This window comes from Schistocerca cancellata, chromosome 6 (assembly GCF_023864275.1).
Source record: "Schistocerca cancellata isolate TAMUIC-IGC-003103 chromosome 6, iqSchCanc2.1, whole genome shotgun sequence".
Lineage (NCBI taxonomy): Eukaryota > Metazoa > Arthropoda > Insecta > Orthoptera > Acrididae > Schistocerca > Schistocerca cancellata.
Window position 1 is genome coordinate 202,123,638 of NC_064631.1, and position 13,109 is coordinate 202,136,746.

The 13,109-nt window shown below is 42.1% G+C and overlaps 1 protein-coding gene across 2 annotated transcripts in view; it reads left to right on the forward strand.

Moving 5' to 3' along the window:
• Window positions 1-1,293: 1,293 nt before the first annotated feature.
• The window catches only part of LOC126088131 (ejaculatory bulb-specific protein 3-like), a 94,156-nt gene continuing 82,340 nt past the window's right edge, over window positions 1,294-13,109 (forward strand). The window contains exon 1 of one of the 2 annotated variants that reach the window (XM_049906250.1): window positions 1,294-1,521. In XM_049906250.1, the coding sequence (XP_049762207.1) occupies window positions 1,332-1,521 (190 nt within the window). In that variant the 5' untranslated portion in view covers window positions 1,294-1,331. The remainder of the gene's footprint in view (window positions 1,522-13,109) is intronic. The other variant, XM_049906247.1, reaches the window with a different exon arrangement.

Sequence of the window (13,109 nt, forward strand, 5' to 3'; positions counted from 1 at the left end):
TTTTTTGGGTGAATTAATATATTAATGAGTATAGAAGGTGGATTAGCAGTAAAACAGGGGAAGATAAAAGCAGTGACAAAGAGCATAAATGAGAATAGCGAGAAAGTTAACGTCAAAAGGGGTATGATGGAGAAGAGGAACCTAAGGAATGCTGCTTGCTACCTTGGAAGAAAATAAACTATGGCGGATGAAGCAAGGAGGACATAAAACGCAAACCAACATAGGCAAAGAGAGCATTCGTGACCAATAGAAATCAACTGGCATTTAACAAAGACTTTAATTTGAGGAACAATTTTCAATGAATGTGCGTTTGAAGCACAGAATTGTATGTAGTGAAAAATCATGGACAGTGGGAAACCAGAAGAGAAGAGAACTGAAGCGTTTGAGGTGTAGTGCTACAGCAGAATGTTGCAAATTAGGTTAACTGACAAGAAATGTGGAGTCCTCCGTGGAATCGGTGAAGCAAGGAATGTATGGAAACACAAGAGGAAGGACAGGATGATAGGGCATGTGTTAAGACTTCAGGAAATAATCAGCATGATAGTAGGGGGGCCTGTACAGGGTAAAAACTGTAGGGGAAGTGTGGAATACATCTAAGAAATAATTGCGGATGTAGGATTAATGTGCTGAAGATGGAAGGGTTAGCGAAAGAGATGAATTCATGGAGGGCCACATGACGAAAAAAAGAAAAAAAAGTCGAATGGACGTGAGCATAGACAGACTTCGATGATGTTCAGAAATGGTCGGGTAACGTAAATGAGAATATTTGTTTAAAACGAGAAAGACAACTTAGTCCTCGCGAGACTTTGTTGGGTAAAACATGTATTCGAAGACGATTTTATGACTATTTTGGTGCTACCGCAAATTATGTGGATAAAGTTGGAGGAGTTAGAGCGCGCACTGAGGGACGTTGTCATTTTTCCCAGACTGAAAATGCAAATGTAATAGGATAAAAAATGAACACACTGAACAATGGGTGCGATGCAGAATTTGAACAGTTCTCTGAAGTTGTCATCCGCCTCGGGCTTCAGTACAACGAAAACAGATGACTGGCTACTCTCCTCACAGAGGAAGGCTGCAGAACTGAAATATTGTTTTTTATCGTTTGATGTCACAAAGAATATTTCTTGTCTTGTTGTTCGCGAATAACGTACAGTCTCATTAGTGTGACCTCGGAGACAAAAAAAAAAGAAAAACAAAAAAAGGACTAGGAACAGCCGCCTGCAAGTGCATTAGTGATTGCATCGTCACGATTAGTAAACAAGGCGGTGGAGTGCGTGCGACTATAAGAGCAGTCGCCAGCCGCGCCAGACTCAACCTACGGAGCAGCCATGTCCCGCCTGACTCTCTTGGTCGTGCTCGCTTGCGTAGCGCTGGTGGCCGCCCAGACGCCGGTGTCGCAGCTGGGCAGCGTCGACATTGACGCGCTGCTGGCCGACTCCGCCAAACTGGAGGCGCTTATGAAGTGCATCCTCGACGACTCGGACGGCTCCTGCAACGCCGACGGAAAAATTGTGAGACGTAAGTGCGAAGCAGTGTATTCGATACCCATCAATATCTGATAGATCTCCTGCTAACACTGGGGCAAGGAATACTGTGAGGTTGAGCATATTCTCTCTCGGATGTACAGGGCTATTACAAATGATTGAAGCGATTTCATAAATTCACTGTAGCTCCATTAATTGACATATGGTCACGACACACTACAGATACGTAGAAAAACCCAAAGTTTTGTTCGGCTGAAGCCGCACTTCAGGTTTCTGCCGCCAGAGCGCTCGAAAGCGCAGTGAGACAAAATGGCGACAGGAGCCGAGAAAGCGTATGTCGTGCTTGAAATGCACTCACATCAGTCAGTCATAACAGTGCAACGGCACTTCAGGACGAAGTTCAACAAAGATCCACCAACTGCTAACTCCATTCGGCGATGGTATGCGCAGTTTAAAGCTTCTGGATGCCGCTGTAAGGGGAAATCAATGGGTCGGCCTGCAGTGAGCGAAGAAACGGTTGAACGCGTGCGGGCAAGTTTCACGCGTGGCTCATGCCACAACTGGAGACCGACAGCGCCGACTTCATCTTTCAACAGGATGGTGCTCCACCGCACTTCCATAATGATGTTCGGCATTTCTTAAACAGGAGATTGGAAAACCGATGGATCGGTCGTGGTGGAGATCATGATCAGCAATTCATGTCATGGCCTCCACGCTCTCCCGACTTTACCCCATGCGATTTCTTTCTGTGGGGCTATGTGAAAGATTCAGTGTTTAAATCTCCTCTACCAAGAACCGTGCCAGAGCTGCGAGCTCGCATCAACGATGCTTTCGAACTCATTGATGGGGACATGCTGCGCCGACTGTGGGAGGAACTTGATTGTCGGCTTGATGTCTGCCGAATCACTAAAGGGGCACATATCAAACATTTGTGAATGCCTAAAAAAACTTTTTGAGTTTTTGTATGTGTGTGCAAAGCACTGTGAAAATATCTCAAATAATAAAGTTATTGTAGAGCTGTGAAATCGCTTCAATCATTTGTAATAACCCTGTACATCTATGCCTACATATGTACTCTGGAACCCACTGTGAAGAGCATAGCAAAGGGTGTTGATCTTGATGCAGTATGTAACCGATTCATTTCGATCCAGTCGCGTTTCATGTGTGAGCAGACATTCGCTCCGTAAATCAAACATATCTGTGACCATTTGTACATTCTCAACCCTCTACTACTTGTGCCTGGTATGGGAGCAATACTTCAAGATGGACCCCACAAGTGCTTTTAAGCATGTTCCGAATATCCTACTAATGAAAAGAAATCTACCAATTGCATTATATACAATTGAGCTTTTGTGATGGTTCCATTTCATGTTAATGATGTTGCGGTCTTCAGTCCGAAGACTGGTTTGATGAGCCTTTTCATCATCAAACAACTACTGCAACCCACATCCTTCTGAATAAAGTTACTGTATTCGTCTCTTGGTCTCCCTCTACGATCCCTCCCCCCACCACACCCCCACCTCCCCGCCTGTCCACCCCACACTTACCTCCAATACTTCCAATACTAAACTGGTGCACCCTTGACGTCTCAGAATGTGTCCTGATCCCTTCTTCAAGATGTGGCACACATTTTTTTGCCTCCCCAATTCTTTCTGTGCCTCATTAGTTATGTGATTCATCTAATCTCCAAAATTCTTTGTAGCACCACATTCCGAAAGCATCTATTCTCTCTTTGTCTAATCTTTTTATTGCCCATGTTTCACTGCCGCACAGGGCTACATTCCAGACAAATACTTTCAGGAGAGACTTCCTAAAACTTAAATCTATATTAAATGTCAACCAATTTCTCTTTCTCAGAAATGCTACCCTTTCCATTGACAAACTACATATTATATGCTCTCTACTTCAGGCATCATCAGTTATTTTGATGCCGAAGTACCAAAAACTCATATACTAATTCCCTTAGCGTCACCTGATTTAATTCGACTACATACCATTATCTCTGTTTCACCTTTTTGAAATTCGCCTTACATCTTCCTTTCGAGACACTGTTCATTCAGTTCAACTGCACTTCCAAATCCTTTGCAGTGTAGGACAAAATTACAATGTCATCGGCAAACCTCAAAGCTTTTATTTCTTTTCCGTCAACATTAATTCCTACTCCAAATATTTCTTTGGTTTACTTTACTGTTTTTTCATTGTACAGCTTGACTGACGTCAGGGACATGTTATAATGCTGTCTCACTCCCTTATCAATCACTGCTTCTCTGTCATGCCCCTCAAGCCATTATAACTGCCGTCTGGTTTCTGGCAAGTTGTAAATAGCCTTTTGATACCTATGTTGTACCCCTGCTACCTTCAGAATTTCAAAAACAGTATGCCAGTCAGCATTGTCAAAAGCTTTCTCTGAGTCTACAAATGCTATAAACGTAGGTTTCCCTTTCCTTAGCCTACCCGCTAATGTAAGTGGTTAAGGAATTCTTATTAGCATTTTGCAACCATGATTTATTAAACTGATAGTTCCGTAATATTTACACCTATCAACAACTGCTTTGCTTGGATTTGGAATTATTAGTTCGTCTTGAAATCTGAGGTATTTCGCCTGTCTCATACATCTTGCACACCAGATGGAGGAGTTTTATCATCACTGGCTCACCCAAGGCTATCAGTAGTTCTGGCGAAATATCGTCTACTTCTAGGGCCTTGTCTCGTTCAGTGCACTGTCAGATTCATCTGCAGTACCGTATGTCTCATCTCATCTTCGTCTACGTCAATTTTCCTTTTTGTAATATTGCCTTCAAGTTTATCTCTCTTGTAGAGACTGGTTTTCTGTCTGAGCTCTTGATATATATACAGCTGCTTCTCTTTTCTCCAAATGCCTCTTTAATTTTCCAATAGCTGGTATCTATCTTTACTGTAGTGAATTATGCTTCTAACTCCTTACATTTGTCTTCCAGCCGGATTAGCAATTTTTAACTTCCTGTCAATCTGATTGCTTAAAAGTTTGTATTGCCTTTCACCTGCTTCATTTGCTGCAATTTTAAATTTTCTCCTTTCGTCAGTAAAATTTAGTAGCTCTTGCCTTATACAAGGATTTATTCTAAGCCTTGTCTTCTTACCTGTTTGATCCTCTGCTGCCTAAACTATTTCATCTCTTAAAGTTACTCATTCATCTTCCACTACATTCCTTTTCCCTGTTCTAGTCAACCTTTGCCTAAAGCTCCTCTGAAACTCTCAGCAACCTCTGTTTCTTTCAACGTATCCAGATCCCATCTCATTAATTTCCTATCCTTGTCCAATTTCTTCAATTTTAATTCTCCGTTCATAACCAATAAATGGTGGTCAGAATATACGTGTGCCTCTGGAAATGTCTTACAATTTAAAATCGTGTTCCTTCATCTCTTTCTTATCATTATACAGGGTGGTCCTTTGATAGTGACCGGACCAAATATCTCACGAAATAAGCATGAAACGAAAAACCTACAAAGAACGAAACTCGTCTAGATTGAAGGGGGAAACCAGATGCCGCTATGCTTGGCCCGCTAGATGGCGCTGCCATAGGTCAAACGGATATCAACTGCGTTTTTTTAAAAATAGGAACCTCCATTTTTATTACATATTCGTGCAGTACGTAAAGGAATATGAATGTTTTGGTTGGAGCACTTTTTTCGCTTCTTGATAGATGGCGCTGTAATAGTCACAAACGTATAAGTACGTGGTATCACGTAACATTCCGCCAGTGCCGACGGTATTTGTTTCGTGATACATTACTCGTGTTAAAATGGACCGTTAACCAATTGCGGAAAAGGTCGATATCGTGTTGATGTATGGCTATTGTGATGAAAATGGCCAACGGATGTTGCTATGTATGCTGCTCGGTATCCTGGACGACTCATCCAAGTGTCCGGACAGTCGCCGTGTAGTTATGTTCTTTAAGGAAACAGGAAGTATTCAGTCACATGTGAAACGTCAAGCACGACCTGCAACAAATGATGATGCCGAATTAGGTGTTTTCGCTGCTGTCGGGGCTAATCCTCACATCAGTAGCAGACAAATTGCGCGAGAAAGAATCTCAAAAACGTCGGTGTTGAGAACGCTACATGGACATCGATTGCACCCGTACTATATTTCTATGCGCCAGGAACTGCATGGTGACGACTTTGAACGTCATGTACAGTTCTTCCACTCGGCACAAAAGAAATTACGGGACGATGACAGATTTTTTGCAAGCGTTCTATTTAGCGACGAAGCTTCATTCACCAACAGCGGTAACAAAAACCGGCATAATATGCGCTATTGGGGAAGGGAAACTCCACGATGGGTGCGACAAGTGGAACATCAGCGACCTTGGCGGGTCAGTGTATGGTGCGGAATTATGGGAAGAAGGATATTTGGCCCCCACTTTATCGATGGCAATCTAAATGGTGCAATACATGCTGATTTGCTACGTAATGCTCTACCGATGTTACTACAAGATGCTTCACTGCATGACAGAATAGCGATGTACTTCCAACATGATGGATGTCCGGCACATAGCTCGCGTGCGGTTGAAGCGGTATTGAATAGCATATTTCATGACAGGTGGATTGGTCGTCGAAGCACCATACCATAGCCCACACGTTCACCGGATCTGACGTCCCCGGAATTCTATCTGTGGGGAAAGTTGAAAGATATTTGCTATCGTGATCCACCGAGAACGCCTCACAACATACGTCAGCGCATTGTCAATGCATGTGCGAACATTACGGAAGGCGAACTACTCGCTTTTGAGAGAAATGTCGTTACATGTATTGCCAAATGCACTGAGGTTGACGGACATCATTTTGAGCATTTATTGCGTTAATGTGGTATTTACAGGTAATGACGCTGAAACAGCATGAGTTCTCAGAAATGATAAGTTCACAAAGGTACATGTATCACATTGGAACAACCGAAATAAAATGTTCAAACGTACCTACGTTCTGTATTTTAATTTAAAAACCTACCTGTTACCAATTGTTCGTCTAAAATTGCGAGCCATATGTTTGTGACTGTCACAGCGCCATCTATCACAAAGCGAATAACGTGGTCCAACTAAAACATTCATATTTCTATACGTACTACACGAATATGTAGTAAAAATGGGGGTTCCTATTTTAAAAACGCAGTTGATATCCGTTTGACCTATTGCAGCGCCATGTAGCGGGCCAACCATAGCCCCATCTGGTCTCCCCCTTCAAGCTAGACGAGTTTCGGTTTTTGTAGGTTTTTCGTTTGATGCTTATTTCGTGAGATATTTGGCCCGGTCGCGATCAATGGACCAACCTGTATAATAAATCTGTAACTTTCAAGTGTCTCCAGATCTCCTCCACTTATACATCCTACTTTCATGATCCTTAAACCAAGTGTTAGCGATGATTAAATTACACTCGGCACAAAACTCTGCCTTGTGGCTTATTATGTCATTCCTTTCCACCAGTCCATATTTACCTGATATATTTCCTTCTCTTCCGTTTCATACTATCGAATTCCAATTCCCCATCACTGTTAAGTCAGCCGGAGTGGCCGTGCGTTTGTAGGCGCTGCAGTCTGGAACCGCGCGGCCGCTACGGTCGCAGGTTCGAATCCTGCCTCGGGCTTGGATGTGTGTGGTGTCCTTAGGTTAGTTAGGTTTAATTAGTTCTAAGTTCTAGGCGACTGATGACCTCAGAAGTTAAGTCGCATAGTGCTCAGAGCCATTTGAACCATTTGAACCCCATCACTGTTAAATTTTCGTCTCCATTAACTATCTGAATCATTTCTTTTGTCTCCTTATACATTTCTTCAATCTCTTCATCATCTGCCGAACTACTTGGCGTATAAACTTGTAGAACTGTGGTGACTGTGGCCTTCGTGTCTATCTTGGCTACAATAAGGAGTTCACTATGCTGTTCGTAGTTGCTTACCCGCGTTCATATTTTCTGTGCGTTATTAATCCTACTTCTGCATTATCTCTATTTAATTTTATATTTATAGCCCTGAATTCACCTGAACAGCCGGCCGCGGTGGTCTAGCGGTTCTAGGCGCTCAGTCCGGAACCGCGCGACTGCTACGGTCGCAGGTTCGAATCCTGCCTCGCGCATGGATGTGTGTGATGTCCTTAGGTTAGTTAGGTTTAAGTAGTTCTAAGTTCTAGGGGGCTGACGACCACAGCTGTTAAGTCCCATAGTGCTCAGAGCCATTTGAACCATTTTTTTCACCTGAACAACCTGTCACCGAACTTCACTAATTCCCACTGTATCTAACTTCAACCGATCCATTCTCCTTTATAAATTTTCTAACTTACTTGCCCAGTTAATGGACCTAACATTCCACATGCCGATCTCTAGAGTGCTAGTTTTGTTTCTTCTGATGACGACATTCTCCTGAATAGTCCTCGCTCGGAGATCCGAGCGGGAGACTATTTTACCCAAGAGGACGCCATCATCATTTAACCATACAGTAGCTCTACATGTCCTCGGGAAAAGTTTCGCCTGTTGTTTTCCCTTGCTTTCAGCAGTTCGCAGTACCAGCACAGCAAGATCATTTCGGTTGATGTTTCAAGGCCAGATCAGTCAATCATCCCGAATGTTGCCCCTGTAACTACTGAAAAGACTGCTGTCCCTCTTCAGGAATCACATGTTTGTCGGGCCTCTCAACAGATACCCCTCCGTTGCGGTTGCAGATATTGTACAGCTATTTGTATCGCTGAGGAACACAGGCAACCCCGTCGACGACAAGGTCCATGGGAGGGGGGTTTCCATTTCATATGCGAACAAAGTGTTGGATGATCCCATTAGTAACTCATTCATATTGTACTCGTATTATACAACTTTACGCAGTTTCTCTACATTTGAAGCAAGAGTCAGTCTACGCACCACCTTGAGATCTTATCAATATCTGACTGGTCATTTGTGCAGACAAAACTTCACTATAGATAACTATCATATCCAAAAAGCTTGAGGTAAGTTTTCTTGTTGTCTGCCACGTTATTAATATATAACCTGAACAACAAGCGTCTCAGTACACTTCCCTGAGGGAAACTTCTACCTCTGTCGAAAACTGTCCATCCAAGATAACATGCTGAGTCCTGCCTACCAATAAAACACTAATTCAGTCACAGTTTTCTTTGTTACTCCCTATGATCGTATTTTTCTTAGTAAACGTACCGAATCAAAAGCTTTTCGGAAGTCAGACTTACTGCATCCACTTGATTTGGTTTGTTCATGGCTTTCAGGATGCCACGTGCAAAAAGCACGAGTTGGATCTCGTACGACTGACATTTTCGTAATCCATAATTGCTGATATGGAGAAGATTGTTCTTTTCGAGAGACCTCATTATGTTTCAGGTCAGAATATGTTCAAGGAGTGTGCAACATATGGGCGTCAATTTAACATTAATGACAGTACAGGAAATTAAGTCAAATAAAGAGAATATATATTCCAGTGTACGAGAAACCCAGGCTAGGAGGTCGAAGAACTGAATCAAGTAGGCAACCGGGGGAAGGGGCGGCGCTTGATGTTAAGTTCTGTTGGTGGCCGATCATGTGACACAGAGCTGCAGACTCTGCCTCCTCAGAGACACACGTGTTCCAGTCGATGTCTGGATCACAAGAGAGAAAAGCAAGTGCACTCTGCTTTTCAGGACCCTATAGCATCCACTCACGTGACCTGCCTTCCATACACGCTATTGACTAAAACAGATGACCTGAGCTCGCTAGCATTTTCAGCAGAGGGCTTGCAGGCGTCTCTTGTCAGCAGCTTTAACCGGAGAGAACTGCCTCGGTTCTGAAAGGCAGGCAACTTGTGTCACATAGGCACAGCCAAAGCTGCTCTGGGAGAATACTTGTAGAGATTTGACTTTGGCCTTTGAAATAAAATTTTTAAACCACTTCCCTAAAATATTCCTTGAATGGCGGCCACCTTGTAGACTATATCTACATATACATATGTATCTGTTGTTGTTGTTGTGGTCTTCAGTCCTGAGACTGGTTTGATGCAGCTCTCCATGCTACTCTATCCTGTGCAAGCTTCTTGATCTCCCACTACTTACTGCAACCTACATCCTTCTGAATCTGCTTCGTGTATTCATCTCTTCGTCTCCCTCTACGTTTTTTACCCTCCACGCTGCCCTCCAATGCCAAATTTGTGATCCCTTGATGTCTCAGAACATGTCCTACCAACCGGTCCCTTCTTCTTGTCAAGTTGTGCCACAAACTCCTCTTCCCCCCAATTCTATTCAATACCTCCTCATTAGTTATGTGATCTACCCATCTAATCTTCAGCATTCTTCTGCAGCACCACAATTCGAAAGCTTCTATTCTTTTCTTGTCTAAACTATTTATCGTCCATGTTTCACTTCCATACATGGCTACACTCCATACAAATACTTACAGAAACGACTTCCTCTCACTTAAATCTATACTCGATGTTAACAAATTTCTCTTCTTCAGAAACGCTTTCCGTGCCATTGCTAATCTACATTTTATATCCTCTCTACTTCGACCATCGTGAGTCATTTTGCTCCCCAAATAGCAAAACTCCTTTGCTACTTTAAGTGTCTCATTTCCTAATCTAATTCCCTCAGCATCACCCGACTTAATTTGACTACATTCCATTATCCTCGTTTTGCTTTTGTTGATGTTCATTTTATATCCTCCTTTCAAGACACTCTCCATTCCGTTCAACTGCTCTTCCAAGTCCTTTGCTGTCTCTGACAGAATTACAATGTCATCGGCGAACCTCAAAGTTTTTATTTCTTCTCCATGGATTTTAATACCTATTCCGAATTTTTCTTTTGTTTCCTTTACTGCTTGCTCAATATACAGATTGAATAACATCGAGGAGAGGCTACAACCCTGTCTCACTCCCTTCCCAACCGCTGCTTCCCTTTCATGCCCCTCTATTCTTATAACCGCCATCTGGTATCTGTACAATTTGTAAATAACCTTTCGCTCCCTGTATTTTACCCCTGTCACCTTTAGAATTTGAAAGAGAGTATTCCAGTCAATCCAGTCAACATTGTCAAAAGCTTTCTCTAAGTCTACAAATACTAGAAACGTAGGTTTGCTTTTCCTTAATACATTTTCTAAGATACGTCTTAGGGTCTGTAGTGCCTCAGGTGTTCCAACATTTCTACGGAATCCAAACTGATCTTCCCCGAGGTCGGCTTCTACCAGTTTTTCCATTCGTCTGTAAAGAATTCGCGTTAGTATTTTGCAGCTGGGACTTCTTGCTTCATTTAGTGTTCTCAGCTGGTACGCAATGCCATTGACACTATTTTCGTGTGTGCAGTGGTAATTTTCACGTCTGTCAACACCTGCTTTCTTTGGGATTGGAATTATTATATTGTATGTATCTACATCTATATTCTATGTATCTACATCCACATATGTACTCTGCTAGGGGTTCTCATCATGGTGCCGTATATTGTTGCTTGGCCCCAAATTAGTCTCCTTTAAACTTTGTAAGTAAACTGCTGCAGTATAATTGAAGTCTACCTTGTACCATCTGTCATAATAAGTCCTTTCAGCATTTTCGGAGCAGCTTTCCCGCTAACCAAACATACTTGTATCCTTTCGTGCTTTCCTTCTTTGAGTAAGTTCTGTCCCCCTAGTACTTCTATTTGGTATGGACTCCATGCACTTGAGCAGTACTCCTAACTGGAACACACGGGTGTCTGTAAGTAGTCATCTCTGTGCAGTGGCTGCATGGCTGCATATTTCTAGTATCCTTCCAGTGACCCGAAATCTGCCAGCTCCCTAAGATACGACTGAGCTTATGTGATCATTCCATTACATATCAACACACAGCTACAACCAGCTGTATGTGTTGGCTGATCCAAACTGTGGCTCATTTTATATTGTAGTCAAAGGATACTATTTTATTGAGTCCTGTAAAGCATGCAATTAAACACTTCTGTACATTTAAAGAAAGTGTCAATCTATGAACCACTTCGACATCTTATCAAGACCGACTGGACATTTGTGCAGGCAGTACTTCATTGAGATAGTTGAATAATTTCCAATATGTCTGACGTTAGTTATTAATTTTTTTCCGCCAAGTTATTAATATACAACGTGATCAACACTGGCCTCAGTACAATCTCCTGGGGCAGCTTCTACCTCTGTCGATAACTCTCTATCCAAGATAACACACTGGATCCTGCACACAATGATATCCTGAAATCAGTAACAGTTTTCTTTGCTACTTCTTGTTATCGTATTATTAATAAGCCTACTGAATCAAATGCTTTCTGGAAGTCAGATTTACTGCATCCACTTGATTGCTTCCACCCATGACTTTCAGGATGTCGTGAAAAAAGCTCGAGTTGGATTTAGTACGACTGACATTTCCGTAATCCATGGAGAACCTCGTTCTTTTCGAGATACCTCATAAGGTTTGAATTCAGAGTAAGTTGTAGGATTTTACAACGGATGCGAGCCAGTTCGACTGGACAATAATTACGTTGATCACTTTTCATACCCATCTTGTAAACACTTGCGAACTGTGCTTTCATCCAACCAGTAGGCACAGATTTTGGTTCGAGGGATCTACAATTCAATTATACTTAATGTTGAAGCTTACTCAGCTGCAGATAGTGTATACAGTGTGACAGATATTCCATCCAGCCCTGGTTTCTTGCTTCATTTAGTGTTCTCAGCTGGTACGCAATGTCACTAACACTGTTTTCTATGACGTGTGTGCAGTGGTTCAAGAATTAAACTGGCGTAGTAGTCATGTGTCTTCATTTGTATACAATCATTTGAAAACGATGTTCATCTCTCTGCTTGTGCTTTGTTAACTTCAGTTTCGGTTTATCTGTATGGGCACTAAGTGCCTAGCCACTGCCAATCTCGTATAAGACCAGTCTTTCTTTTGGTTTTGAGATATTCAGTAACATTCATCTCTAGTAGTCATTGAAGACATCACGAATTGCTGATTTGCACATATTATGCAGTAGTCGGTGTTTCTATAGAAAAATTTTCACAGATATTGTGTATCGTGATGGTACTCTGCTAGCATAATCTGTACGATGTTATTCACTACAGGCACCATTCTCTGCCATTGTCTAATCTCTGATTTCACAGTTTCCTTTGTCTAACGCCACATTTATTGGTCCTGTATACATGGAGAAGGGTCGCACCCAGTTTTTGCATCTATTGTTGTGTCATCTTTCAAAATATTTGTCACCGTCTGTGACTTCTTCCTTTCGCGGAATACAAAATTACAGCGTTTTCTAGTCTTTTTGTTGTTGTGAGACATCAGGTTGTGCTTTCTGTAGTGTTTGTAAATACTACGCGTTCTACATCTTTAAGTGCTGCGTAATGCATTGAAGCCATTTGGAGGATACTGTTCAATATTTAGTTTCAGTATTTTATTGCGAGTAACATTCTGTATGTATTTTAAAAGTAGTTACATAACACGTGGATGGTTAAGCCACACTTTGTCGGCCGTACAGTATCCTATACCTCGAAACGGAATAAGCCATTCTACCATGGAACACGCCATATTTACATTCTTAACAATTTTCCCTGACTTGAAAATGGAAGCTTGTGCTAACTGCCGAAAGTTTCAAAATGTTTTTAACATGTAACTGAGTTTTTTCTTCTTCATTCTGTTTCA